This window comes from Colletotrichum destructivum, chromosome 3, assembly GCF_034447905.1.
Source record: "Colletotrichum destructivum chromosome 3, complete sequence".
NCBI classification, from domain to species: Eukaryota; Fungi; Ascomycota; class Sordariomycetes; order Glomerellales; family Glomerellaceae; genus Colletotrichum; species Colletotrichum destructivum.
The window spans coordinates 1289818-1315815 of record NC_085898.1 but is presented as its reverse complement, the minus strand read 5'-3'; the positions used below and the strand labels follow the sequence as shown (position 1 = coordinate 1315815).

Genomic DNA, 25998 nt, shown 5'->3' with positions numbered 1-25998 from the left:
TGAGACACAGCTGAGATGACATTCAGTGCTAACTACTCTTGTAAAGGAAACCCAAGAAATCGTGCTGACGTGAGACTTGATCCCTCGTGAAAACAGCATTGACGTAGGATTCGAATCCCTGTAACAACGTGAACAATTTGTTTCCACAACGTGAGGCTTTATTCTCTGCTTTACAGGATGCGAAGCAAACAGAAAATGGCCGTATCATAGATTCACATACCCCTCCCGAGCTCTTCAAACATGAATATCGACTCTTTGCGGCCCAATCTTCACTCTCTCGTTCACCTCCTTCCCCCCCCTCTCCTCCGCTTTTTCACCCAGGAACTGCTTCATCTCCTCCTTGTCTTCGGGAATGTCAAAGTATGCCGACTCCGAGTACAACGTGGCCGAACCGATGGAGGCAACGTCGGCCCCGTCCAGCTCCAGCCCGTCAAGGGCCGCCGCTTCGTGACTCGCGCTGCCGTACTTGGCCAGGATACTCGTCATGCCGTCTCGGTACTCCGACACGCTCTTCTGCCGGTACGCGCCCATGGCCACCGACGCGCTCCTCTTGCGCAGCGCCTCCATGGCGACGCTCGACACCAGCGGGATGAGCCTGTTGACCTCCTGGTGCACGAGCCGCCGTCGGGACCGGAGCACCCGCGCGCCTCCCACCGGCCCCGAGCCGTCCTCGCCGCCTTCGGCCGCCGGGATCCGGTTCTTGGTATACTCGGCCGTCGCGGCCTCGATCGCTCCCCGGCTCGCGCTCTTGCCGCCCGCGCGAAAGGCGTCGGCGAGGATGAGGATCATGTCACACGCGCACTTGATGACCATGCGCGCCGCCGCGGGCGCCTCGAACAGCGGCGCGCCGACGATGAGCGGGATGCTGCCCACCACCGTCGTGGCCGTCAGGAACGCGATGCCGCCCCAGATGACGCTGAACTGGCCGAGCGTCTGCGCCATGAAGGACGACAGGTTCGCCCACACGAGCCGGCTCAGCACCGAGTTGACCTCGTCCACCTTGGCCGCCGGCATGCCGAAGCACCCGTGCGCGATCTCGTGGCAGAGGTGCCGCGAGATGGACGGCGTCGCCACGTACGAGGTGAGCCCGAGGCCCGCGCCCAGTGACGCCGTGTTCACCGCCGTCCGCAGGAGCCGCAGCGTCTTCTCGACCGCCTGGTCTATCTTGGCGTCGATGTCGGGGATCTGCGCGGCGATCAAGGCCTCGGACGTGACCGGGTCGCCGAAGGAGCCCGTCGTCTTGTGTATCAACTCTTTGATGGACTGTTGGTCGTCTAAGAAAAGGAGGGAGTTAGAGGGAGAGGTGTAAGTAAGCAGCAACCACAACATCGATTTAATTCAAGTGGCTTGAGGGCGGGGCAGAACTTACAGCGGGATACAAAGGCGAATTTGGCGTTCAGTTGCGGCCATATCTCGCACGTCTCGGCCTCCGTCTCGAACTTGCTCCTGAACAGGGCTTCTCGGGCCGAAAGCAGGTCCTGTTCGACCTGCTCTTGTCCTTTCTTCCCAGAATCGTCCGCCGTCTTTTCGGGGTAGTCGTCCAGCCGGCGCAGTTTGAGGAACTTGTCCTTCTTTGTTCCCACGATCACGAGCGGCGTCCCGGGCGCGCTCTTGGACACCTCCTGGAGGACGTTGGCGAGAGCTGACTGCACAGGACGATCGGTGTCCGTGTCGATGCAAAGCCTGAGACGAGAGAAGAGAGCCAAATGTCAGCCCAGAGTTACACACGTCTCAGATATTGAGGGGTTCTAGAAGGGGGGGGGGGGCTTTGGCTCGATCGCCTACCATATCGCGTGAAGCTGATCTCGTAGGTCCTTGCTCTCGGCCCGCTTCCTCAGGAACTTTTTGAACACGGCCAACTCCTTCTTGTTCCCGGCCTGGAACCCCTCCGAATCGTGGATGATGATGCCCGGGTGCTGATCCGACTCGAATCCGTCCTCGATGTTGTGCTCGCCTCTCTGGTCCGAGTTTTCCTGGGTCTGGGCACCGATTTTAGTGTCTATTCTCTCTCTCTCTCTCTCTCTCTCTCTCTCTCCGAGACGCATGGGAACCACAACTCACCATTGGCAAGCCAAACACCTTGTTCAGTAGAGTGGATTTGCCGACTCCGGTATTGCCACAGATGAGGATCCTGCAGGTCGAGTGTTCCGGGAGGATGTCCCTGACCCAAGGGTCGGAGGGTATGTCCTGCTCGCTCGAGACGAATGTCATGAAATCCCTCTTGAATGACTTCAGCTGTTCGCCAAAACACTGGAGAGCCTCTTTGATTCCGAGCATGGGGTAGGTGTCCAGTAAAAAGTAGACGGACGGGTGGATGATGGTTACGTCGCCGGCTGTGCGAGATGTTGTCAGCATCGTTCCCCGGCAGAGTCAAAACTAAAAGAGACGCCCCTGTCCCACTGACATGTCTTTTCGTATCCCTCGAGGCTTTGAGACGCCGTATCAAACACCTTGCGCTTGCCGAGAGTTGTCAAGGTTCCAAGCATGCTGCGGTTCAGCAGGACATTGTGCGTGGCCCTCCGCGGCCCCTGCTTCTTCAGTTTGTTATGGAGTATAGCCTGCAGATTCCCGTGTCGATGGGACCGTCGAAGATCGTACATCGTGGCCTCGACCCCGTTGGAGTACCTGTACGTCCACGGCTGAGGCTCGTCGAGCTGCTTCGAATCGCCGACCAGGCTGAGCGGCGGCGGGCTCGGGAACGCCAGCTTCAAGGGGTCCTGGATAAGATCTTTCAGCTGGGGGCGCGGGTTGTACTCGAGGACTAGGCCGAGGTCCCTGCTCTCGTTCAACATCCACTGGAGAGGGTACAGGGAGAGGCCGTCGTCGACGCCGCCGCCGCCCATGTCTCCGTGGGCGCCCACGAACCAGGCTTGGAGGTACGACCCCTCTTTCTTTTCCAGGCTCGTCTCATCGCGGGCTTCATACAGGACCGGTTGGAACGGCGGCCTCTCTTCGTTCATTGCCAGAGCGTGTCGAACATCTTTTATGGAGCTGACATGGGAGATGTCGAACTCGTCGTCGTCCTTGTACTGCTTGACCGTGTCGAACAGACCCAGTAGCTTGATCACCGGGGGTTCGCGGCCGTTCTCCTGGCTGATATCAAATCGTCAGCCAGGACGAGCTCGTGTACGTTACCCTGAAGGGGGAGTGTGACTGCGGCTCACCCAAGCAAGAACTTCTGCCCGTTCATTCCCTCACCGGCGGGGTTCCTTTTCCGAGGCCCCAGGCGTGTTATCCGTTTCCAGAGTGACTTGTCTGCTGCGAGGGCGGCCTCTTCCTTGAGCGTGTTGTTGTGCAGCAGAGAAGCCACCGCTCGAACGACGTCTTTGGCGACGACAGTTAGCTGCGTGTTGCTCATTGGGAGGCAGAAAGATGCCTACATGCTCCGCGGCTGAAGCCGTACAGCCATACCTCGTCCTCGCTCGACTTGATCTGAGTGCAGCAGTACTATGTCTCGTGAGCGTACAGCCGGATGAGGAAGATGCGTTGGGGCATATATACGTAAAAGACTTCCTCGATAAGGTCCTTGCAGGGACTCCCTGAATAGCCGTCCTTGTATTTTGTCAACGTCGGCTTTTCGAGGCCGATTCCGGGGAAGTATTTCGGAATCTAGGACTCTCATCATACGCGGTCAGCTCAGCACCATCACAGAGAGTGAAGAGCCCTTCCTTACCTGCTCGACCTCGTTGCCGTTCTCATCGATAAACTTGCCGAACCTCACCGAGGCAAAGATGCGGAAAACGTTTGTGTTGTTACCGGCGCCCTTGCCTATGCGATTTGTGATTAGTACAGCTTGTGAGGGGGGATGTTCTCATAGCCGTGGTGACGATTCTCACCTTCTTTTCCGTCCGGGTTGTAGAAGGTCCCGTCGACGCAGACCAGGATTCTCCTGATGCGCGACTTGCCGCTCATGATTGTCGCGGCGAAGGGAGTCGGACACGGCGTCGGTGATTGGAGACTCGAGGCGGATTATTGGCAAGAGACAGCGTCGTTCAAAAGTCGAAACGAGGAGCCAATATGCATGAAAAACGACTATCCTCCCCCTGCTGATGTATACCATGTCCTGTGTCTGTGGGATCGAAAATAGCTGGTCAAAAAGGGCTGGCTATCGTGTCGTCAGCGGACATGAAGCTGAAAAGGCGGACAACCACCCCCCCAGCGTCCAATGGTCGCGAGAGCCTGTCCTGCAAAACGAGATTATCACCCGTCCCTGATTCGCCCGAGTCCGGGTGAACCACGCTAGCCGTGGGTAGGTGAGCATGGCTGCATGTCGCCACACAGGAGCGCGGTGATCAGGCGACCAACCAACGGTCGCCGGTAGGATTCAAGATGTCTCGCAGTGGCGGGGAGGAGGATGCGTGGGATGGACGGGAGCCTGATGCACCGTGGTCCGTCGGGCGTGCTTTGCCAAGTCAGGCCATCATCGAGAGATGCTCACCGAGTCCGTCTCGTTGCTTATCACCCACGGACAGAGTCTAAGTCTGGTTCGGAAGAGGGCAAGATAGTAAAGCCGATTCGAAGGTGATTCAGTTAGCCAGGCAAGTTGGTTAAGACAGAGTGGCATGACCATGTGCATCTCAAGGATGCTGCCCCCGTCGATGTAATACTATATGGCTGTTATTACCGTCTGCAGCATTCCATATCAATCATGTCTCATATTGTCACTACCCAACACCCATCATACCAATACCCAGAGTGAGGCCATTCCGACAACACCGAACAGCATCGTCCCGGGGGCACACCTCACCCCGAGCGCCTCTTCCTGCACCTGTTCCACAAACTGGCCCTGGACGTTGCCCCTCGGCCAGTACTCGCACACGAGGTACCACTGCCCGTCGCCGCACAGCTTGCGGCCGCAGCCGACGTCGGTGGTGGCCTTCCACACGAGCTGCGTGAAGTGGCCGGTGTCCTCGTCGAACTCACCCTCGTCAAAGTCGTAGTCGTCGCGCTCGTCACCCCAGGCCTCGACACTGCGCGCCGCGTCCGGGTACCCCTTGGCCAGGTTCTCGCCGTAAGGGCCGCCCGAGTGCGCAAAGACGCAGCCGTCGTCGCCGCCGGGCATGTCGTCGAGGTAGCCGGCAGCGAAGTCGGCGAGGGTGTCGTTCCAGGCGACGTCGGAGGCGTTGTGCTCGCCGCGGTAGTGATTCGTGCTGTTGAGGACGGCGGAGGTGAAGGCCTCGTCCGACGTCCACTCAGGCTCGGCGGTCGGGCTCGGGGGGCGCTGGGTGATTGTCGTCACGGCCGTCTGGGCGGATGTGAGCGGGGTGAGGAGGGCAAAGGCAGCGATTGTCAGGAGATGCATGGCGTGAGTGGAGCGCTTTGATATGAAGCCGTTCTGAGATGAACTATATGTTTTAATGATATTTATGGACGTGTCACGATCGTCTAATGAGATGAGATTGGTATGAGACCGAAGATTCGGATGAACACCATCAACAGTTACTGACGGTCCAGTTCATGAGGTAAAACATCATGGCAATTATACGACGGCAAACAGTGTTTGACTCTCGGTGCCTCAGCATCATACTTCTCTTGGGCGATTGGTCGATGAGGCCTCATAACCCGGTTTTGTCCCCCTGAACACGGGTTCCAACCAGTCAACGGGGGTCGTCCGTGTGTGCGATGACGCATTCTGTTCTTGGGTGTTGATTTCCATGGGGTCGCCAGGCCAATAAGATCTTGGTTCATCCGGAGGGCTTCGGGGAATGAAGGGGGCTGTGGCAGACCGTTAACGCTCAAAGGGCCTCATCGATCATGGGCAGCTTGAATGTGCACACGCTTTATTCGCTGTCACTTTGCTTCATCTGCGATGACTCGTCGAAAGATGCGGCCAATATGTGAAGGCGTGAGTGAGTGAGTGAGTGAGTGAGCTTGAAGGGACTCGGTGAGATTTCAGTCTGTATTGTCAGCCACTAAGCCAACGCGCCTGAGGGCCTGCAGTTCACATCTCATGGGCAATGATCTTGGTCGTTATAGAAGCTTTAGCCACTGGACAGCAGCAGACAGCCATAAAAGCCATAAAAACGCCATAAACGCCATGGGTGCACATGCAATGGGCTCAGTAAGCACCCAGGGGCCCATTGGACATGAATCGACAACTGCCGGGAGCCTCAACAATAGTATCAATCAACGACATGTCTAAAAATCACCTAGGATCTTTTGAGGTGGAGTCTAGGGTTGTGTCTTCTTGATTTTGTGAGGTGGCGGCAATGAGAGTTCATCGGGAGACATCTGTACTCACTCACATTACAAGCACCGGCCGGGTATGACCACCACTCTCCATTTTATTGGTGTGTCAGGGGGATGAAAAGAGAGGAAAATGTCTATCCAGCCATGCCATGCCAGGCCATGCTATGCTATGCTATGCTCAACAACAACACGAAACAGCTATTCAAACACAAAAAGAGAGGGGGTTCGTCACGCAGTCCGTTCCTTGGGGACGCTCTTGAGCAGCGGATGCAGCCACTTGTAGGTGCCCTCGAACGGCTCCGGCTTGGAGATGAAGTCGATGACGCCCGCCTTCTGAATCTTGGGCGTGACGAAGAAGGTGACGAAGAGCCGCTGGATGAACCCCCACGACAGGATGTACCGCGACATGATCCAGTCCCACGTCGACGCCCACGCGTGCATCCTCGTGACGCGCACCGACTCGTCGAGGTCCGCGTCCAGCGACTCCCGTCTCTCCTTGCGATACTCCTCGAACAGACCCTCGAGTGCCGCGTAGTCCGTCGTCGATGTTGTCTTTGCCGTCGTTGTCGTTGTCGTCGTCGTCGTAGTTGTCGTAGTTGTCGTCCCGTCGTCGGCAGCCCCCTCGCCGCCGCTACCACCACCACCGACGAACCTCCGCAGCCGGTTGCACAGCGCGACGACGTCCTGCACGCCGTTGTTAAAGCCGAGGCCCGCGTTGGGGGTGAACTTGTGCGCGGCGTCGCCGACGAGGACGACGCGGCCGCCCCAGCTCCAGTTGTTGCAGATGCCCTCCTCGAGGGCCGCGGCGCCGGCGCTGAGCCGCTCCGGGAAGACGTCGCGGACCTTGAGCGTCTCCGTGACGGGCCAGTCGGCGAACCGCCCCGCGTAGGCCTCAATGTCATCCTCGGTGAAGGTGATACGCTCCGTCGTCGTCGCCGGCAGCTTCTCGTAGAGAAAGATCCAGGCGCGCTCGGTGCCGCTGATGTACATGACGGAGCTGTCGGTCCCCTGGGTCTCGTTGCTCAGGCCGGGGGCCGTCGGGCGCGGGAACGAGGCCCACATGCACTGGTAGCTCGTCTTGTAGGGCGTCACGGCGTCCCAGGTCGCCTCGCGGGACGGGTCCTCGGCGAGGGCGAGGCGGCGCATCTCGCGGCGCGTGGCCGAGTGCACGCCGTCGGCGCCGAGGACGACGGAGCCCGTGTACGACGATCCGTCCTCGCACGTCACGACGACGCCCGTCTCGGTGGCCTCGATGCCCGCGAGCTTCTTCCCCGTGAAGTAGCGCGCTTTGGCCGCCTCGGGGAGGTTGTCGTACAGGGCCTGGATGAGGTGGGCTCTGTGGAATGCGAGAGGGCCTGATCCATGGCTGCAAGGGGAATAGATAGGGTGTGGTCAGCAAATCATGCAAAAAAACAGGCGATAATCTGCATTAGTGTAATCTGTGTGTGCATTTCAGGGGTGGGGGAGAGAGATATACAGAGTAGTATGAGGATGATCAGTGGGGAATGGGTAAGAAGAGACAAGGAGAGAGAGGGGGGGCAGAAGCGAGAACGAAAAGAATGCTATAAAAAAAAGACTCACTTTTCCACCATCACGTCGAAGACCCTGGTAGACTTGAAAACCTGTCCGTCCCTGGTAAAGGCTCGGTTCTCGTACAGGTTGCCGCCGATCTCGGCGAGCTTGTCGAGGATGCCGAACTGGTAGAAGACGCGGAGGCTCGGGGGCCCCAGGACCAGACTGGCGCCGAGGTCTTCGGCCACGTTGGTGCGCCGCTCGAGCACGACAAAGTCGATGCCGGCGTGGTAGAGGGCGTACGCGGCCGTGATGCCACTGGGGCCGCCGCCGATGATGATGACTCGGAAGGGATCGCCGGCCATGTTGGATGGATGGTTGGTTGTGCTTGACATGTGTGTTTGTGTTGTGTTTGACATGTGTGTGTCGTTCTATGTAGTGGGCTTCAACACACGGGAGGGGACATTTTTTTTTTACAAACTTGTAAAAAGAGGCCACGGCCGGACATATTTATATTTATACCGCGGACGAACACCTTTCGCCATCGGCCCTGAATTGCCGTCTTATACCACGCACGCGTCCGAGAATCCTTCCTCCCCACCACTGACACCAGAACGGGCCTGTTCACCGGGAAAGGGGGGCGAGAGGAGGGGCCAAGCCGTCTAAGGTGGTCGGTCAGCATGCGAGGTAACAAACCGGACTTCAAATCCGTTCAGTGGCCGCCGATGAGTAGGGCCTGTGGTCGGTCTGGGCTTCTCATCCTTCCGATTCGCACTTTCGGTCGTTGCCTGAACTCCGGATGTGCATGGGATCGTCACACCAAAGCTGGGGACACCTCGCATCCATCTTTGAAGCTTGAGGATGGGTGGTTCACGTCCGCAGAGCGGCTTTTGTTTTGGATTTGATTGACGATCAATACCCGCCCAAGGGGAAAACCCATCCATCCCCTAATAGGCACTTCGGATCCCACCTCGAACCCACCTGATGCTCCGACCCATGCTTCGAGATATATCATTGACATGTCGGCTACCACGTTTATTAGGCTGGCTATAAGGGGCCCCCGCTGTCGATCGCCTGCGTCTTAACCTAACGTCCATCATCCGTCGAATGTGCATCCAGATACTTGATAATACACCCAACTTCTTCCTTGCCTTGGCAAAGTGCAGCTTTGGCTCGGCCATGTCTCTCCGTTGGGCAACGCATGGATCAGTAGGCAGCCGTCAGACAATGCTCTGCTTACCCCGAGTCTCCGACCCATCCACGGCGGACCCATGCCATGGTAGACACTTATCAGGCTGACGCGCTGCTGACGGCCACTAGCGCTCGTCAGCAATGCCATCCATACTAATAATTGCCGCCATTCGCTTCGAGCTGGTATTGCCTGAGAGGGGCGTGTACCCACCCATCACCGAACCGAGATCCATCGTTGCTCGAGTCTTTGGGCAAGTTATCGAGCACGATTTCTCGACTTGAAAAGAGTTAAGTTGTAGTCAGTCAATCTGTACTTTATACATGTCATAGCTGCCGAACTTGATCAACAGCTTGACCAAGTCGACGTCTCAAGCTTGACTAAACAGCTGGAAACATGAATGAACCGGAAGCAACACGTGCCGCCTCTGACACACGCTGGATTCGGACTGCAAAAAGACTTGGGTGAGGATTGATCCACACACCTTGGTCATCTCAACTAGCTCACATCAAGTAGCCAACTGAATGCTGGCGTGCGTGTCGTACCCTGTGTAAACCTATCAATATTTGCCGGCAACAACGGCAACTTGCTAAATGGATGCAATGCTTTGCCTGTACTGTTGATGGAACAGCTCTTGAGACACCCAACTCTACAGAAAAACAAAAGCTAGATGTTGTCATCATCGCCCACACTTCGATCTTATTCACTTTCCCCAGCCAGAAAGGATGCAACAACTAAGAGTGATTGTAGTGGAACAAATCCGCAGGTTCATGCCAACAGCTTGTCGCAACACTCAACCTTGAACAAATTCTAAAGCAAAATAGGCTGACTGACCCAAACTTTGCAGCAAGCCGCCATCAGTGATCACTTGCCTGGCGCAGAAAAAAACCCTACGTTGTTACTCATTGCTATGCCAGGCGTGGATGGCCCGACTTCTGGGTATCTTGAGCTCTTTGGGTGAGTTTTCCAAACAACATCACTAGTTAACCAGGAAATATCTGAATTGTAACTATTCCAACACAAAGTCTTGCGGTTCTTACTCTCTCTCTCTCTTTCTCTTTCTCTCTTTCGTTCTCTCTCTCTCTCTCTAACGTCTGAAAAGTCAAAACTACGCTATCATGTAGCAGACTCTGGCAGAAACCTTCCACCACCGGAACGACTACGTCCCTACAGGCTGTCTATCACGAGATGAGCACAGAGATAGCTGATGTGGGTTCAGGCAACAAAGGGGATAGACATAGGACCGGGCCCGCTCTTCCCATTATACAAAGAGGCGTGGCTTGCCCAATCAAGTAACAACTTTCATGGAACACCCCCCGTGAGTCGCCGTCTAATCATTGAGGCTGCGACAGGATTTTGTAGCCACCACATCATCTTCTCTCGATTCATTGCCAAGCGTTGCACAATGACGACGAGAAAGCGGAAGGCAAGACATAACCTCGCTCTTCGCCCTGCAAAGCCGATCAGTCACCTGTCACCAAAGTTGTGGATCATCCCGTAAGCCGAGCCCTGGTCTCAGACGCACGAGCAAGGGGCCGGAACTCCATAATGGCGAATCCAAGTGATGCCCAAGAGCTGACCCGGTCGCCTTGACTTGTCATCTTCAGAATACAAAAAGGACCATGTGCTCCCGTTCAAGGGAAAATGTGCGCCATTCATTCCACAAGTCAGACTCAGAAACTGGCCTTGCTTCCCTTTCAAGCCTCCCCAGATCCTACATTATCGTTGCAAGATGAAGTCTCTCTTACCACTGACAAGTCTCTTGGTCTCCACGGCTGCGGCTGTTGACATCTTGCTGCCACTCTACGTCTACCCCATCAACAACCTGGAGAAGCCTTACGACGGCACCGCAGACTGGCGGGCGGCCATTGAAGCCATCGACGCGCACCCCGATCTTACCTTCAACGTCATTATCAACCCCAACAGCGGCCCGCCCTTCGCCAGCAAGGAAGGCATCAAGATCGACTGGGCCCAGTGGATCGGCCAGATCAACAACCGCCCCAACGCCGTCACCCTCGGCTACATCTCCACCCTTGGGACCGTCCAGGCCCAGCCGCGCGACGTCGCCGTTGTCAAGCAAGGCATCGACACGTACGCGGCGTGGGACAGGACCAACGGCTGGGACGGCGCCTCGTGGGACATCCACATCGACGGCATCTTCTTCGACGAAGTCAACACCGCGCCGGCCCAGCTGCAGTACTACACCGACGTGTCCACCTACGCGAAATCCAAGACGGGCCTCGTGGTCCTGAACCCCGGCGTCGCCGTCAACCCCGCCAGCTCCGCGCTCTACGACGTGGCCGACGCCGTGCTCTCTCTGGAGACGTGCTACACGGCCGACCCGGACGCGCCGCAGGACCGGTGTCCGCGGAACACTTACACCCCGTTCACGCCCGCGTCACTGGCCACGTTGCCGTCAGACGCGGCACAGAGAGCCAAGTCGTCCGTGCTGGTCCACGACTTTTACGACGACTGGGAGCCGTACCAGGCTGCCTCGCTGGCGACCCTGCAGACCCATGTTAATGCTATTGTTGCCGCGGGCGTGCACAGTTTGTACATCACGCAGTGGGGGTATAACGAGAGCTTCACGCGGGAGCCTGCCAGCGTGGGCACGGTTTCCAACTTGGTGGCGTTAGCACAGGGTCTGTCTTCGGGTAGACCACTGTGAACGGTGGACTGGGGTGAGGATAGGCGTGCGAGAGTGTTGAGGCATCATCTTACTCTGCTCCGGCTGTATGTACAGGCACGCTTACTCGGACTCGATTCGAAATCAGCCGCGTGGCCTCTAACTGAATATCCATTCAGTACTGATGCCGTATATACCTAGGAGCCGACAGCCCTATGCTTACTGCTCATCTTTGTTTCAACTATGCCCCCTCCCAGGTCTATCAATCAAGGTGCAATCGCCATACACTTGATCGATTTGTCTCGTTCGATCCCCCCGCCGTTGGCCGGCTATACCGTTGTAGTGAATTGCATCTCCCTGTGCCTGTGGCAACCCCGAGTAGCCATTTACTTAGTCGACTGTCCCCACGAAGAGACTGCGCGTCTTCCCTTCCGTAGCCGCGCCCATCGTCATCGTCGTCGTGCTGGCGGAGTGCTCGTTCCGCCACCGGGTATCCATCGTCGCCCCGGAGCCAGCAGAGGATGTTTCTGGTGACCATTTCGCAAATCTCGTCGCCGTCCTCCCGGTCCAAGCCGCTGTAGTCGACGGCTATGGCATCCAACTCGGCCACACGAGACAGCTCCGAGGTCTTGAATGGAACGAGAAGAGCGTCATCTGCGTCGCCATCGACGCCGGCCCCTTGCTTGACGTTCCGGCCCCCTCCTTGGCAATCCCAGGCGAAACCGGCATAGACCAAATGGTGAAGGGCCGCACATTGCGTGTGTTGACGGATGCCGAGGTCTGCGTCTTGCAGAGCGGTACGGCCGAAAGGGGCAAACGGGAAGAGGGGCGGAACGGCGTGTGTCGGTCCGTGTGCGAAGTACATCAGCCTGCACTCGTCAGCTCGCGAGACGTCGGCAGCTGCTGCTGCCGGGGTACCATCGCGCTGGGGTTTCGGGCTCGGTAATTCGATTCTTGCCCCGTCGAGTTTTGCGATTGGAATCAGAAGTGCTGCGGCGAGGGAAGCTTCGCTTTGGCGTGATATGGCGTGAAGACGACAGATTCTGATAGGTATCGAATAGCCGTCCTGTACGGTGCAGGGGTGCTCAGGGAGGGCGTCGTCGTCGTCGTTGTCCTCGTATTAGTCGTCCTCGCTGTTGTACAAGAGCGAGTTGGCTGTTGCTCGGCCGAAACGACGACGAATGGCGTGTTGCATGAGGCTGCGATGGCCCATGGCGAACAAAGAAGTGCGCCTTTGTCGTTTCGGATGGATGCTCGCCAGCCGTTGAGCGTTCCTGTTGTTCCCGTTTCTGTTGACAGAACAGCCGCCCACCATCGAGCAGCATCCTGGCCTACAGAATATAGGCCCATGCGAGGAACAAGACCGGGAAGTGGTGGCTGTCTTCACTGGTGAACAAGGCTGGAAGCTTCTTGTCGAGGAGGCCTTGGTCTTGTCTCAAAACGACCTCCGTCGGGTGATTCCACGCCACCTGCATGGTAATCTGTTCCTGGAGGGCGGGAGTTCGCAACAAGGATCCGCCGGTGATGTGATGGTGTTCAAGTCGATCTAACGCTCGACACAACTACGTTGGAGAGGGACTTGTCGAGCAACAGGCGACTCGAGAAGTCAGGATGGTCGGGGAATACGGAATAGATGCTGCTCGTTTCGAAAAGACTGTCTTTTACCGTCGCTTCCTCCTGCTGCCACAGTGCAGCTCAGGTGCGGTAGCCTCTCTCGTAGACGCCTCGATATGCGTCTTGACTTGGTCCGACTGCATCTTCCATGGCGGGATGCTGAGCGGGAGAAGGATGGATGAATGCTGGGCGGAGCAACCGTGGTAGGCCAGGCGATTTCATGAGGGACTGGAATACTAACGGGGGAGAAATGGAGATAGATTATGATGACAGCTCGCCGGAGGAGAAAAGACAATGGAACAGATTGTTGGTCAACAAACATGCCGCATCGCATTCATTTAGGCGAATGTAAATAAACCACCCCCCCCCACCCCCCACTGGCGGAATATGTACTCTGTATCTGTATTGCATATGGGAAAACCGCATAAAAAGTCCATATCAGGAGAACCTGCATCCTCAAAGGCTGCAAGCAAAAGATCAAAGTCTGCGGCGCCTCCTACCATTCACTCCTCGACTTGGAAGGATGTGAACGTCAACAGGATGGTGATGTTTTTTGCAGGGAGTGTCCTCATCATGGAAGGGTTGGTAAGGCTCAGAGCTTCGAACAGAGCCCTATTGTAGGCAAGGACAACGAGGGAAACCTTTGGATTCTGTAAGAGGGGGACACTCCGCAGCTACTAGGATACGGTCAATCTTGTAGACGGCTGATAGTGCGTGTCGGGAACGTTTTCTTTCTCCACACGAGACGCGCCGTCTAGCCTCTTTGTCTTCCGAGTTGTGTCAGTCAATCTAGATTGGGCTGGCCCTGTGTAGCGACTGCTTGTACGCGTCTCTCAACCCCGTTCCATCAACAGTAGCCTCTACTCAAATTCTTCGAGGTCGAAAATGTTGCTCATGGGATGAAGAGTTGAAAAGGTTGACAAGATGCAACCGTCAAGCGGCAAGGCGCGTGTAGTAAAGAATGGGATTTACCTGCTTGGTAACAACACAGAATAGACCCAGATACCCAAAATAGAGAACAATATAAGACTTCAAAAACGTAACAATCGTCCGGCATTACCAAAGCTGGTTCTAATCTTTGCAACCCGCGTTCTATGCACCGGCTTATGCAGGAGAAAAGTAAGACCGGGGACCCACTTATCGGCCCGGCATCCGGAGATAAAGGCGGGCGCGGCCGGGGAAACGATTAGACCTACTCCGGGGCATGATTGTGGCAGTCGACGGGCTTGATATAGCCCTCAAATCACTTTCTAGATGGGCCCGAACGGTGGATAATGATGTAGAATTACTCTTTTTTCTTTTTTTTGAGGAATCCGACATAAATCATCCGCCGTCCTTTTCCACCGTCGCCGCGGTAAGCCTCGGCGTCGACTTACACACCCTCAGTCAGGCTGCCACACTTCCCAAATCTTACAGAATGGCGGCTTCCACTCCCTTAGACATCACACCGTTGATTCAGATCAACTCACCAGTGACCATTGGCATCTTGGTTGTCGTCTTCGCCTACGTCCTCTACCTATGGGCGCTCCCAAAGCCGATTCCAGGACTGCCCTGTGACCCTGATGCATCCAGCAGCCTTCTGGGGAGCGTCCCCAGCATGCTCCGCCTCCAGTCCGAGACGGGTGCGACATTTGTCGACTACATGATCCACCAGTCCAAGAAGCTCGACTCGCCCATCTTCCAAGTCTTCCTCGGCCCGCTGACGCGGCCGCACGTCGTGGTGGCCGACTTCCGCGAGTCTCAGGACATCCTGCTGCGCCGCCGCGAGTTCGACCGCGCCGTCGAGTCGATGCGCAGCGTCTTTGCCGGCATGATCCCGCACCACCACATCCACATGAAGACCGACGCGACATGGAAGGCCCACCGCTACCTGCTGCAGGACATGTTGCTGCCCGCCGTCATGTCGAGCGTCGCCGGCCCCGCCATCTACGCGAACACGACGGAGCTGATTACGCTCTGGCGGCTCAAGGCCCAGATCGGCGGCGGCCGCCCCTTTGACGCGCACAAGGACGTCTTTCAGGGCGCCCTCGACGCCATCCTGGGCGTGGCCTTTGGCAAGAGCTTCCAGCACCACGCGATCCGGCCCAAGGTCGACCTGCTCCGCAGCCTCGACAAGGCCGAGATTGCACGGCTCGGCCTGGACGCCACTTCCGACAACCTCGACGAGCCGGTCGACTTCCCAGAGGGTCCCAAGGACAAGGTCATCGCCGCGATCCTCGACCTCGCCGACTCCCTCGACGGCATGCCGGCCGCGGCGTTCCCCACGCTGAAGTGGGCATGGCTGTCGCGAACGCCTCAACTCCGGCGCGCCATCAAGGACAAGAGGGACTTCATCGTGCGGGAGATCGAGACGGCGCTGGAGCGGCAGAAGACCGGCAAGGCCGAGACTGACAAGCGGGCGCCGGTGCGGTCTGCGGTCGACCTGATGGTGCGCAAGGAAAAGGAGCTGGCCGAGAAGGGCAACCGACAGCCGCAGTATCTGTCGCCCGTGATGATTGATGAGGTACGGAACTCTTGTGCAAGCCGCGACGTTCCGGTAGAAGAACCCTGGTGGCACACTGATGGCTGACTGACGGAATAATAAACCTGCAGATCTTCGGCTTCATCGTCGCCGGCCACGACACGACGAGCACGACGGTCAACTGGGGCGTCAAGATCCTTGCCGACCACCCGGAGATCACACGACGCCTCCGCGCCGCCCTCCAGCAGTGCCACCACCGCGCCGTGGCCGAGAACCGGAACCCGACCGCGGACGAGATCCAGACGTCGCGCATCCCGTACCTCGAGGCCACCATGGAGGAGCTGCTGCGGTGCGCCGGCACAACGCCTAGCGTGGACCGTGTGGCCCTCGCCGACACCGAGGTCCTCGGGCACCCGATCTCCAAGGGGACCATGGTCATGATGCTCGGGACGGGGCCGAGCATGCTGCAACCCGGCTTCGAGATCCCGGAGGCCAAGCGGAGCCCGACGGCGCAGGCCGCCAAGAAGGAGGGCAAGGCGCGCGCCTGGGACCATGGCGACATTGCGGCCTTCAGGCCGGAGCGCTGGCTCGCCGCCGACGGGATCGAGTTCGACGCTACGGCGGGCCCGCAGCTCAGCTTCGGCCTGGGCGGGCGGTCGTGCTTCGGCAAGAAGCTGGCGTACCTGGAGCTAAGGATCATCGTCACGCTCATCGTGTGGAACTTTGAGCTGCTGCCGTGCCCGGAGAAGCTTTCCGGATACGCCTCGATCATCGGCATCACCAACAAGCCGCTGGAGTGTTACGTGCGGTTGAAGGACGTCAAGCTGGGCGAGGGCGTTTGAGGACCAAGAGATGGCTGGAGTTTCTCCCGCAGGAAGACAGAGGGAGTTGGACGATGTTGTGGCTGGTTCAGTTTGTACTTAGAATTTTAGACGCATCATAGAATCATAGGACAACCCTGGATGGGGATAGCAATTGAGGCCCTATATCCTTTGCGAGAGACACTTTACGCGTCTGATATGGCTGCTGCACAGTATATATCATTCAACTTCAATATGCCCTTTATCCACAACATAGAAAAAAAGAGCGTTTTGCTTTCGGTGATTGGTTTGTTAGAAATGAGTTGGAATAAGTCTGGTTTAGAAGAGAATCATATAACTGTTGGAAGTTGAGCTCCTTTCGACAAGGTTGATATCCCAATGTGATTCCCCTTGAAATATTTCTTTTCGATACCAGGGCTTACATCGGCCAACTGTGATTACCACTCATATGCCAGTCCTTATGCTGCTTGATTTTGAAGTTTGATTAACCAGGGTTAGTCCAAAGCTTTTAATTCTGCATATGAGAGCTTGCGGCTTTGCTCACAACATCTATCTCGTTGATCGCATGACTTTACGACTATGTTGTGTTCAAGAGCTTGACCGCTGTGTCCAGATAGCTTCCTCGCCAAAAGAGAGGCGTTTCTCAGGAACTTTGACGCCCATAAATCTCTTCCACTCATAGGGTATACACCATGCTTCAACATGTAGAAACATCGCGCAAAGCAATTATGGCATTCCTCAACGAAAGTTACGAAACCTTCAACAAGTTTGCCATAGTCGTTATAAGTCTGCCCTTGCTATTCCGGGCAAGCTGTTCAAGCCAGAAATTTACGATTTCAAGATCAAGTGACAGTCTATTGGGGGGCAATCTGTAAGAGTATAGAAGCTAATAACAAAATCCCAAACAAGCAAGTACCAGCGCCTGACAGGAAGACATAAGAAAGCAAGGAGAAAATCCCATCCACTTTTTCCGTCGTCCAACAATCTACTTGGCCGCAGGCGGCTGCATGATCGTCTCCTCGACAAACTCGGCCAGCACCAACAGCGACTTCTGCGGGCTCATGATGTGCAGGAAAGGCACGTCGACGCGCAGGGCGGCCCAGAACCAGGAGCGGAACTCGGAGGCGATCATGCTGTCGACACCGAAACCCGGCAGCGCCTTGCGCTCGTCGACCTGGTCGAGCGGCAGCAGGATCAAGCTGGAGAAGCGCTTCTTCATCAGGTTGAGGATGGCCTCCTGCATGGACTCGGCGGCGGCCTCGGGCGCGAGAGCGGCGGCGACGGTAGAGGGGACGTCCTTGAACCAGGGGGCGGCGGCCGTCGTGACGGCGGTGGAGTGGCCTCCCTCGGAGCTGGCGCGGGCGGCTTCGGCGGCCTCGCCCTCGGCCTGCAGCGAGGCGAGGAGCAGGGCGGCGCGGGCCTCGACGAGGACGCCGTGGGTGGTGACGTCGAAGCCGCGAGCCGTCAGGGCGCGAAGGCCGTCGGCCTCGAGACCCGTGAGCAGGTGGGACTCCCTGACGGCGCCCTCCTGCTCGCTGGCAAGGGCGAGGTCGACGACCTGCAGCAGTTCGTCCTCGTTGAGAGGCTGGATGCCCTTGCGGAGCAGCAGGGCCTCGATCTCCGGGTTCTCGTGGAGGTAGCCGACCTCGGAAATCATGCCGAGACCGACGGAGACGCAGGCCTGGCCGCGGGCGCGGCGCCAGCGGGCGAAGGCGTCGAGGAAGCCGTTGGCGGCGCAGTAGTTGCTCTCGGTGGCGGTACCGACGGTGCCGGAGATGGACGAGGTGAGCAGGAAGAAGTCGAGCTCCTGGCCGGGGGCGCCGCGCTCGATGGCGTTGTGCAGGTTCCAGGTTCCCTTCCACTTGGGCTCGATACCCGTGTGCCAGGCCTCGTTGGTCATGCGGGTGAAGAGGGCCTCGTGCAGGCCCATGGCGGCCTGGACGACACCGCCGATCTTGCGACCGGTGGCGAGGCAGGCAGCCACGGCGGCGGTGACGTCGGCGGCGCTGCAGACGTCGCCGCGGACGACGTCAACGGTGGCGCCCGAGTGCCGCAGGCGGGTGACGAGCTGCTTGGCGTCGGGCCTGTCGGCGCCGGAGCGGCCGAGGAAGACGAAGTTGCGGGCGCCGCGGGTCACCATCCACCTGCTCAGACTGCGGCCGAGACCGCCGAGGCAGCCGACGAGGAGGTAGACCTTGTCGGCGTCGAAGCGGCTCAGGTAGGGGGACGGCGCGACGGGGACGCGGGCGTTGGGGTCCTCCATGGAGATGACGACCTTGCCGACGCGGTCCTTGTTGCCGAAGAAGCGGTAGGCCTGGGAGACCTGGGTGATGTCGAAGACGCGCGTGGGCAGGGGCTGGATCTCGCCGGCGCGGTAGAGCTGCAGGGTGTCGACCATGAGGCGGTCCCAGATGGCGCGGTTGTAGGGGTCCTTTGCGTAGAAGAGCTCCGAGAGGTCGAAGGCGGTGAAGGTGGCGCTCTTGAGGAACGCGCGCATGTCGAGGCGGCCGGCGTCGATGAGCTCGCGCTTGCCGACCTCGACGAAGCGGCCAAAGTCGGCGAGGCAGGCCTCCCAACTGCTGTGCATGAGGTCGCCGACGAGGGAGTTGAGGATGACGTCGACGCCGCGGCCGCCAGTGGCCTCGGCGATGCCGCGGACGAAGGAGTCGTCGCGCGAGCTGAAGATGTGCGAGGCCGGCACGCCGAGCTCGTTGACGAGGTAGTCGCGCTTGGACTGGGAGCCGCAGGTGGTGTAGACGACGGCGCCCATCTTCTGGGCCACGGTGATGGCGGCGATGCCGAAGCCGCCGGAGCCGGCGTGGACGAGCACGGACTCGCCCTTGCGGAGGTGGGCGCGGTCGTGGAGGGCGTAGAGCGCGGTGGCGTAGACGACGAGGAGCGTCGGCACCACGGTGAACTCCTCGTGGTCGAGGAGCGGGTGGACGCATCCGACGGGCACGCGGGCCGTGGTGCCGATGTGGAAGGGCGCGTAGGCGACGACCCGGTCGCCGACCTTGAGCGGCGCCGGAATGGGGCCGGACTCGGACTCGGGGAGAGTGGAGCCGACGGCGGTGACAACACCGGAGAAGTCAAACGCCGTCGTCTTGTCGCGGGTCTCGACGCGGCCGCTCATAGCGTAGACATCCTTGGCGTTGAGACTGACGGCCTTGACCTCGATGTCGACGAAGCCGGCCGCGGGGGCCTTGTCGTCGCCGGGCTCGCAGGTCTGCTGGAAGTACATGGTGTCGGTGACGCCGGGGCGGCCGATGGTGAGGCGGGCCGGGTTGGCGTCGGCGAGGGTCTGGGCGTCGGCCTTGACGGTCTGGGGGTCGAGGCGGCGGCGGAAGAGCGAGTTGACCTCGACGTCCGGGCCGTAGCGGCTGACGTGGAGGAGACCGTCGACGGAGATGAACTCGGCGTCGTCCTGCTCGTAGAGGGCGACGAGACCGGAGAGGATGTTGCCGCACACCTGAGCGGCGACCTCGGCGGCGTCCTTGTTGTTCTCCTTCTTCGTCTGCGTGAGGGCGTGGCCGACGTCGAGCACCGACCAGCGCAGCCTGGGCTGCTCGAGCATCATGGCGCGCGAGAGGCCGTTGGAGAGCGTGAGGTTGGGGTCCGGCTCGCTGCCGAGCATGTTGGCGCCCGTGACCCAGAGGAGATCGGCCACGACGTCGGTGACGGCGCGCAGACGGTCCATGGACTGCGGGCTCAGCGTGGCGAGGAACTCGGTCTCGGTCTCGAGCAGGGAGACGCAGACGTCGTCCTCCTTGATCTTGATCGAGTCGAGCTTGTCCAGGCTGACGATGCGGGCCTCGGAAACGTCGGCGGCGGTCTCCAGGTAGGCGGCCAGCGTCTTGGCGAACTCGTCGACGACGGTCGAGGCACGCTCGGCCTTGACGATGACGGCGGTGCGACCCTTCAGAACGCTCGTCGGTGCCGGGCGCACAGCAAGCAGGACCTGGGCTCCAACATCCAAGACGTCGAAGCCGGCAGCCTTGAGACCGGCGGCGGCGGCCTCCGACTTGCGGATGACGACGATGCTGCGGGTGGACAGGAGGGGCGCGATGCCGCCCTCGGCGTTGTCCCAGACAGTGGCCTTCTTGGAAGTGCTCAGCTTGGGGATGACGACAACATCAAAGGGGCCCTCGGCGCCGTCCTGGAGCGAGACGACGCCCTTGTCGCCGAGGTTGCCGGCGTGCCACGAGCGGCAGCGCGGGAAGGCCGTCTCCTTGTCGAGCATGCTAAGCCACTGGTCCGACTTGTAGCCCTGGCCGTCGCCGCCGATCTCGAGGACGCGCATGCGCGGCTGCTTGTGGCCGGCGAGCGTCAGGAGCGCGCCGATGACGGCGAGGCTCTCGTCGTCACGGAGGTCCTCGCTGAGCTGGTCGACGATGCCGGCCACGTACTTGCGCAGCGCCGAGGCGGATCCCGGGCCGAGACGGAGCACGTCCGGCTTCCACTGGATGCGAAGGGTCGGCTGGCGCTGCGTGTAGAGGGCCAAGGGGTCGGCGCCGGCACCGGTGGCGGCGTCGGCGGCGTCGGCCTCGCCCGTGGTGGACTCCTGCTGCTGCGAGACGGCGACGGAGTTCTTGCCGGTGTAGCGGGACATGCGGCCGTCCTTGAAGTCGACGACGAGGGCGCCGCTCGCGTCACGGACGGTTCCGTCGATGCGGCCGCTCGAGAAGCCCATCTCCTCGGAGCGGACGTGGATCTCGCCCTCGGCATCGGCGGTGGGCGGCTGGATCTGCATCTCAGCGAAGAAAACGGGCAGCCAGGTTCGGAGCGAGGCGACGTGGCCCGAAGTGCCACTGAGGCAGGCGGCCTGGAGCCCGGCGTCGATTGTGATGGGGTGGACCGGGTAGAACTCGTAGGCGCCCTCGACGGTGGGCTCCATCTTGGCCGTGGCGATGGCCTCGCGGCGCTTGCGGGCGCTGTCGGTCTGCAGGGTCGTCAGGGAGCGGAACTGGGGGCCGAAGCAGAGGCCCTCCTGCTGCCACTTGGTGTACCAGCGGCCGGTCGAGGCCCAGAGGTCGAAGCCCTCGGCGTCGGCGACGGTTGTGCAGGTGTGGTCGACCTCCTTCCGGTCGTGGGTGACGCGGATGCTGCCGGTGCAGTGGACGGTGGCCTGGTCAGAGGTCCAGAAGAAGGACGAGATGGAGAAGTCGTGCCAGTCGGCCGAGGCGTTGGCGCCCGAGATCTTGCGGAGGGACATGGTCGTGTGCAACTCAAGGTCCTTGGCCGCCTCGTCCGTGTCTTCGGGGACGACGAGAGCCGAGCTGATGTTGACGTTGCGCAGCTCGAAGCCAATGTTGTTGTTGCTGCCGCTGCCCTTCTTCTTGTTCTCCTTGAGCTGCTGCTTGACGCCCGTGATCTGGGACACGGCCTCGATGGCCATGGCCATGTACCCGGCCGCCGGGAAGACGACCTCGTCCTCGAGCTTGTGGTCCTTGATCCACGGCATCTCGTTAGGCCGCAGGCAGTTGCGCCACGTGTAGTCGATGCCGTTACCCGTGAGGGCCGCCGTGCCGAGCAGCTCGTGGCGGAGGTGCTTCCGGTTACGCAGCTCGATGCTCGTGCGAGGCTCGTTCCAGAGCAGGCCGGCCGAGTAGTCCCAGGGGTAGGGGGCCAGCGCGTGGAGAGTGCGGAGGTTCTGCCTGGTGGCGGCTTCGACCTCGTTGACGTACTCCCAGTCGATGCTGTGGCCCTTGATGAAGAGGGCGCCGGCGAGCGTCTTGAGGCACGCGCTGGCGTCCTCCTTGCGGACGAGGGTGGACGAGTAGGGGACTGACTTCTCGTCGAGGCCGATGGACTTTCGGATCTGCTGGATGGGGCCCTTGAGGGCCGAGTGAGGGCCGATCTCGATGAGGTGGATCTTCTTGCCCTCGGCGCCCTTGGCGAGGGATGCCAGGGCGGTGCTGAACTGGACGGGCTGCTCGAGGTTCTGGCGCCAGTAGGCGGCGTCCGTCTCGGTGGCGGAGCTGCTCGAGGTCGAGTCGATGACCCGGAGGCGGTCCGGGTTGTGACCGACGGACGAGTACATCTTGATCTTGGCCTCCTCGGACTCGCTCGACGAGGACGAGAAGCCCGAGTCGGAGCCGGGCACGTTGAAGACAGGGGCCAGCAGCTCCTCGTACAGGGGGCCGATCTCCTCCATCATGTGCGAGTGGTACGCGCGCCCGTTGGTCTCGAGCTTGCGGGCGAACTTCTTCTGGCCCTGCAGCTCGGCCTCGAGCGCGTCGATGGCGGCCGGGGAGCCGCTGAGGGTGACGCTCTCGGGCGAGTTGACGCAGGCGACGCGGGCCTCGGCCTGGAGCCCCTTGCTCTCGAGGAGGTCCTTGGCCTCCTCGGGGCCCAGGCCGGCGGCCATCATGCGGCCCTGGGACGTCAGGTGGCCGACGGCGTAGCCGCGGAAGTAGGCGACGAGGATGGCCTGCGAGGAACTGAGGAGGCCGGCGGCGTAGGCGGCGGCCATCTCGCCGGACGAGTGGCCGACGACGGCCGTGGGCTGGACGCCGTAGCTGCGGAGCAGGTCGACGAGGCCGATCTGGACGGCCGTGCAGATGGGCTGGCTGCGCGTGGCGTCGTTGATCTTGCTGGTCTCGGGCCCGTCGAGGAGCGTCTGCTCAAGCGTCCACGCCGGCGCCTGGTGGGCGGGCAGCGCTTGGAGGACCTTGTCGAGGCCGCGGATGGTGTCGAGGAAGTGCTTGCTCTGGGACAGCAGCTCCTTGGCCATGCCGGCATGCTGGGCGCCCTGGCCCGTGAAGACGAAGCCGAAGGGCAGAGGCGACGCCCTGTTGTCCGCCGTCTCGGTGGTGGCGAGCTTGACGGCCTCGGCGGCGGCATCGATGGACGCCAGGAGGTAACCTCGGAACGCCAGCTCGTCACGGCCCTTGGAGAGGGTGTGAGCCAGACTCTGGAGGGTCTCGTAGTCGCTGCACTGCGTGGCCGCCTCGGAGATCTGCTCGACCTGCTTCTTCAGGGAGTTGGCGGACCCAGCCGAGACGGGGAGCACGACGTGCTTCGGCTCATTGGAGACGCCGTTGGTCAGGGCCTTCTGGGGACGGGTCTGAGAGAGGAAGAAATCTTGGCCGAGGAAGCTGTCGGCGGACTCGAGGATGACGTGGGCGTTGGCGCCGCCGTAGCCAAAGGAGTTGATACTGGCGCGGCGAAGCGCTCGCGGCCAGTTCTCCATCTGCGTGGCGACCTTGAGGTTGCGCTCCTCGAGGATCACTAACACGGTTGTTGGTCAGTTCATGGGGTTTCGTTGGTGTTTCGTGGTGTTTGCTTGGTGGGAAGGGTCTTACGCTTGGGGTTCAGCTTCTTGACTCCGTATGAAGGGGCGATGCGGCCCTCCTCCATGGACTTGACGACCTTGATGATGGAGGTGAGACCGCTGGCTCCCTCGCTGTGACCAACGTTGGTTTTGACCTAGTTGCGTGGCCCGTATTAGTCTCTTGCTCCCGAAGATTTATCCATGTAATTATCAGGCAGTAAAACATTCGGCCTATATCAGATGAATAGGGGGGAGGGAGGTGTGGCTGGATGCTTACACTGCCGATGATGAGAGGAGGCCCCTGGCGAGGAGAGAAGCATCGGCCGATGGCGTCCACCTCGATCGGGTCGCCGACGGGGGTTCCGGTGCCGTGGCACTCGACGTAGTCGGTGTCGGCAAAGTCGAGGCCGGCGTCGCGGTAGGCCTTGCGGATGACGACCTCCTGCATGTTGCCGCTGGGCAGCGAGATTCCGGGCGTCCTGCCGCTCCTGCAAGCACAACATGTGGTTAGCTATATATCACTCATCTGAAACCACCTCATAAAGCCGGAAGGGAGTTTGCCAGCTGTATGATTATGCTCGACGTACGCGTTCACTGCGCTGCCCTTGATGATGGCGCGGATCGGGTTGCCGTCACGGAGGGCCGCGGACAGGCGCTTGACGTAGATGGCGTTGACACCCTCGGCGCGGCCGTATCCGTCGGCTGACGAGTCAAAGGTGTGGCAGGTTCCCGTCGGCGAGAGAACACCGCTCTTGGCAGCTCCGATGTGCGGTTCGGGCGACATGATGAGGTTGGCGCTGGCGACGATGGCGCTCTCGCAGTCGCCGGCCTTGAGGGCGTTGACGGCCTGGTGGAGGGCGTAGATGGATGACGAGCACGCCGTGTCGACGGTGAAACTATGGAGCGAAAGAAGAGAGAATCCGTGTCAGCATGCTGTGTTTTCCCCCATCCATTCTTGCTTGAACATCATTGGGAAAAGGGGGGGGGTAAACGGGAAACCAAGGTCACATACCTAGGCCCCTGGAGGTTCAGGACGTGGCTGATTCTGTTGGACATAACGGTGGCACCGGAGCCGGAGGCCTGGTAGCGGTGGATGTAGTCCGGGTCGCGGGCCTGCATCGGCTGGAAGTCGACGGAGAAGTTGGCGACGAAAACGCCGGTGCTCGAGCCGGACAGGCTCTCCATGGTGGTGCCGGAGCTCTGCAGGCACTCGTAGACGACCTGCAGCAGCTTGCGCTGCTGGGGGTCCATGTAGGTGGCCTCGAGGTTGTTGACGCCGAAGAAGTTGTTGTCGAACTGCCGGACGTCCTCCTGGATGAAGTAGCCGCCCGGCACGTTCATGCTGCCGCTGCGGTTGGCCGCCGGGTGGTAGAAGCCCTCGATGTTGTACCTCTCGGCGGGAACTGTGCCCTGGGCCGACTTCTGGTCGACGAGGAACTGCCAGAGGTCCGAGGGGGAGCTGATGTCACCGGGGAGGCGGCAGGCTGTTAGGGGGTAGCAAAAGGGTCAGCACAAATGGAACAATAAGTTTCAAGCAAGAGACCAGGGAGGGGGGGGGGGGGGGGGGGGGGGGGGTGTTAACGGTACCCATTCCGACGATGCAAAAGGCATCATCCTGCGGAGCCGGCACGTTGGGGTTGCTGCCGACGCTGTTCTCGTGCTCAGCGCGGAACCCGTTGACGACGACGACGCTCGACGACTCGCTACCGGACGCGGCGTTGAGAGACTCGGTGTCGGACATTGTTGCTGTTTTGGTATGTGTTGTCTATACTCTATACGGAAGAGGAGAAGAAGAAGATACAAGGGGATGATTGTATCGTGAGGTTGGAGGCGGGGTGTATAGGCGCTGTTGACGTGAGTCTCTATTATTGATCTTGAAAAACGGAAGAGTGGGAAAGAAAAGATTGCTTGACTGTCTAAAGTGATGATGGAGATGCTTTCGAAAAACTTCTGAGAGTTTGATCACGATACTTGAAGGTTAATATATCAAAAAAAATAAACCACTGCCATGGTCGATCAGGGCGAACTGAACCATCTCAAACGAGGCATGCAAAGGACGCTTCGTCCTCCATCGTGAACTCCGGCGCGCTCACTTCACTGCGCGGACAAGGTCTGAAAGCAGTCCGAATGGAGGCATTTCCGAAAGAGCGTTTTGCTCCTGAAGCCTTACTGACGAGTTCCCTTCCCACGCAGATACTCCGTGTAAGCAGCCGCCGCTGTGTTTTCTTGCGTCCAGCCCCCCTCCGCTTACGAGCCGATTGGAAACGGAAAACACGCGGAGATATTTCTCTCCGGTAGACTGACGGACATACT

At 59.6% G+C, this 25998-nt stretch overlaps 7 protein-coding genes across 7 annotated transcripts; 2 read left to right on the top strand and 5 right to left on the bottom strand.

Annotated features, from left to right (window-relative positions):
- Positions 1–233: 233 nt before the first annotated feature.
- CDEST_04499 (Putative GTP binding domain, Tle1 phospholipase, P-loop containing nucleoside triphosphate hydrolase) lies at positions 234–4032 on the bottom strand. Its single transcript, XM_062920658.1, has 10 exons — positions 3837–4032; positions 3674–3768; positions 3502–3609; positions 3381–3447; positions 3165–3324; positions 2405–3093; positions 2062–2333; positions 1786–1979; positions 1370–1683; positions 234–1274 (listed from the first exon to the last, which is right to left on the bottom strand). Exons 1-10 carry the CDS (start codon positions 3910–3912, stop codon positions 235–237), a joined length of 3015 nt encoding a protein of 1004 aa, XP_062776709.1. The 5' UTR covers positions 3913–4032; the 3' UTR covers position 234.
- A 477-nt stretch (positions 4033–4509) lies between these two features.
- On the bottom strand, positions 4510–5497 carry CDEST_04498 (Putative CAP domain-containing protein). The gene has a single exon (XM_062920657.1). It carries the CDS (start codon positions 5300–5302, stop codon positions 4679–4681), a length of 624 nt encoding a protein of 207 aa, XP_062776708.1. The 5' UTR covers positions 5303–5497; the 3' UTR covers positions 4510–4678.
- Positions 5498–6417: 920 nt separating this feature from the next.
- CDEST_04497 (Putative FAD-binding domain, FAD/NAD(P)-binding domain superfamily) lies at positions 6418–8066 on the bottom strand (the record flags this gene model as incomplete). Its single annotated transcript, XM_062920656.1, has 2 exons — positions 6418–7555; positions 7771–8066. 2 exons carry the CDS (start codon positions 8064–8066, stop codon positions 6418–6420), a joined length of 1434 nt encoding a protein of 477 aa, XP_062776707.1.
- Positions 8067–10622: 2556 nt separating this feature from the next.
- Positions 10623–11705, top strand: CDEST_04496 (Putative Spherulation-specific family 4; the record flags this gene model as incomplete). Its single annotated transcript, XM_062920655.1, has 1 exon — positions 10623–11705. The coding sequence occupies one exon, from the start codon at positions 10623–10625 to the stop codon at positions 11556–11558; it is 936 nt and encodes a 311-aa protein (XP_062776706.1). The 3' UTR covers positions 11559–11705.
- Positions 11706–11778: 73 nt separating this feature from the next.
- CDEST_04495 (uncharacterized protein) lies at positions 11779–12866 on the bottom strand (the record flags this gene model as incomplete). Its single annotated transcript, XM_062920654.1, has 2 exons — positions 11779–12526; positions 12589–12866. The coding sequence occupies 2 exons, from the start codon at positions 12864–12866 to the stop codon at positions 11779–11781; spliced, it is 1026 nt and encodes a 341-aa protein (XP_062776705.1).
- Positions 12867–14547: 1681 nt separating this feature from the next.
- Positions 14548–16433, top strand: CDEST_04494 (Putative cytochrome P450; the record flags this gene model as incomplete). The annotated part of the gene is made up of 2 exons (XM_062920653.1): positions 14548–15633; positions 15723–16433. 2 exons carry the CDS (start codon positions 14548–14550, stop codon positions 16431–16433), a joined length of 1797 nt encoding a protein of 598 aa, XP_062776704.1.
- Positions 16434–17397: 964 nt separating this feature from the next.
- On the bottom strand, positions 17398–25426 carry CDEST_04493 (Putative Acyl transferase domain superfamily, GroES-like superfamily, beta-ketoacyl synthase; the record flags this gene model as incomplete). The annotated part of the gene is made up of 6 exons (XM_062920652.1): positions 17398–23642; positions 23717–23840; positions 23963–24173; positions 24222–24581; positions 24698–25169; positions 25273–25426. 6 exons carry the CDS (start codon positions 25424–25426, stop codon positions 17398–17400), a joined length of 7566 nt encoding a protein of 2521 aa, XP_062776703.1.
- Positions 25427–25998: the final 572 nt, after the last annotated feature.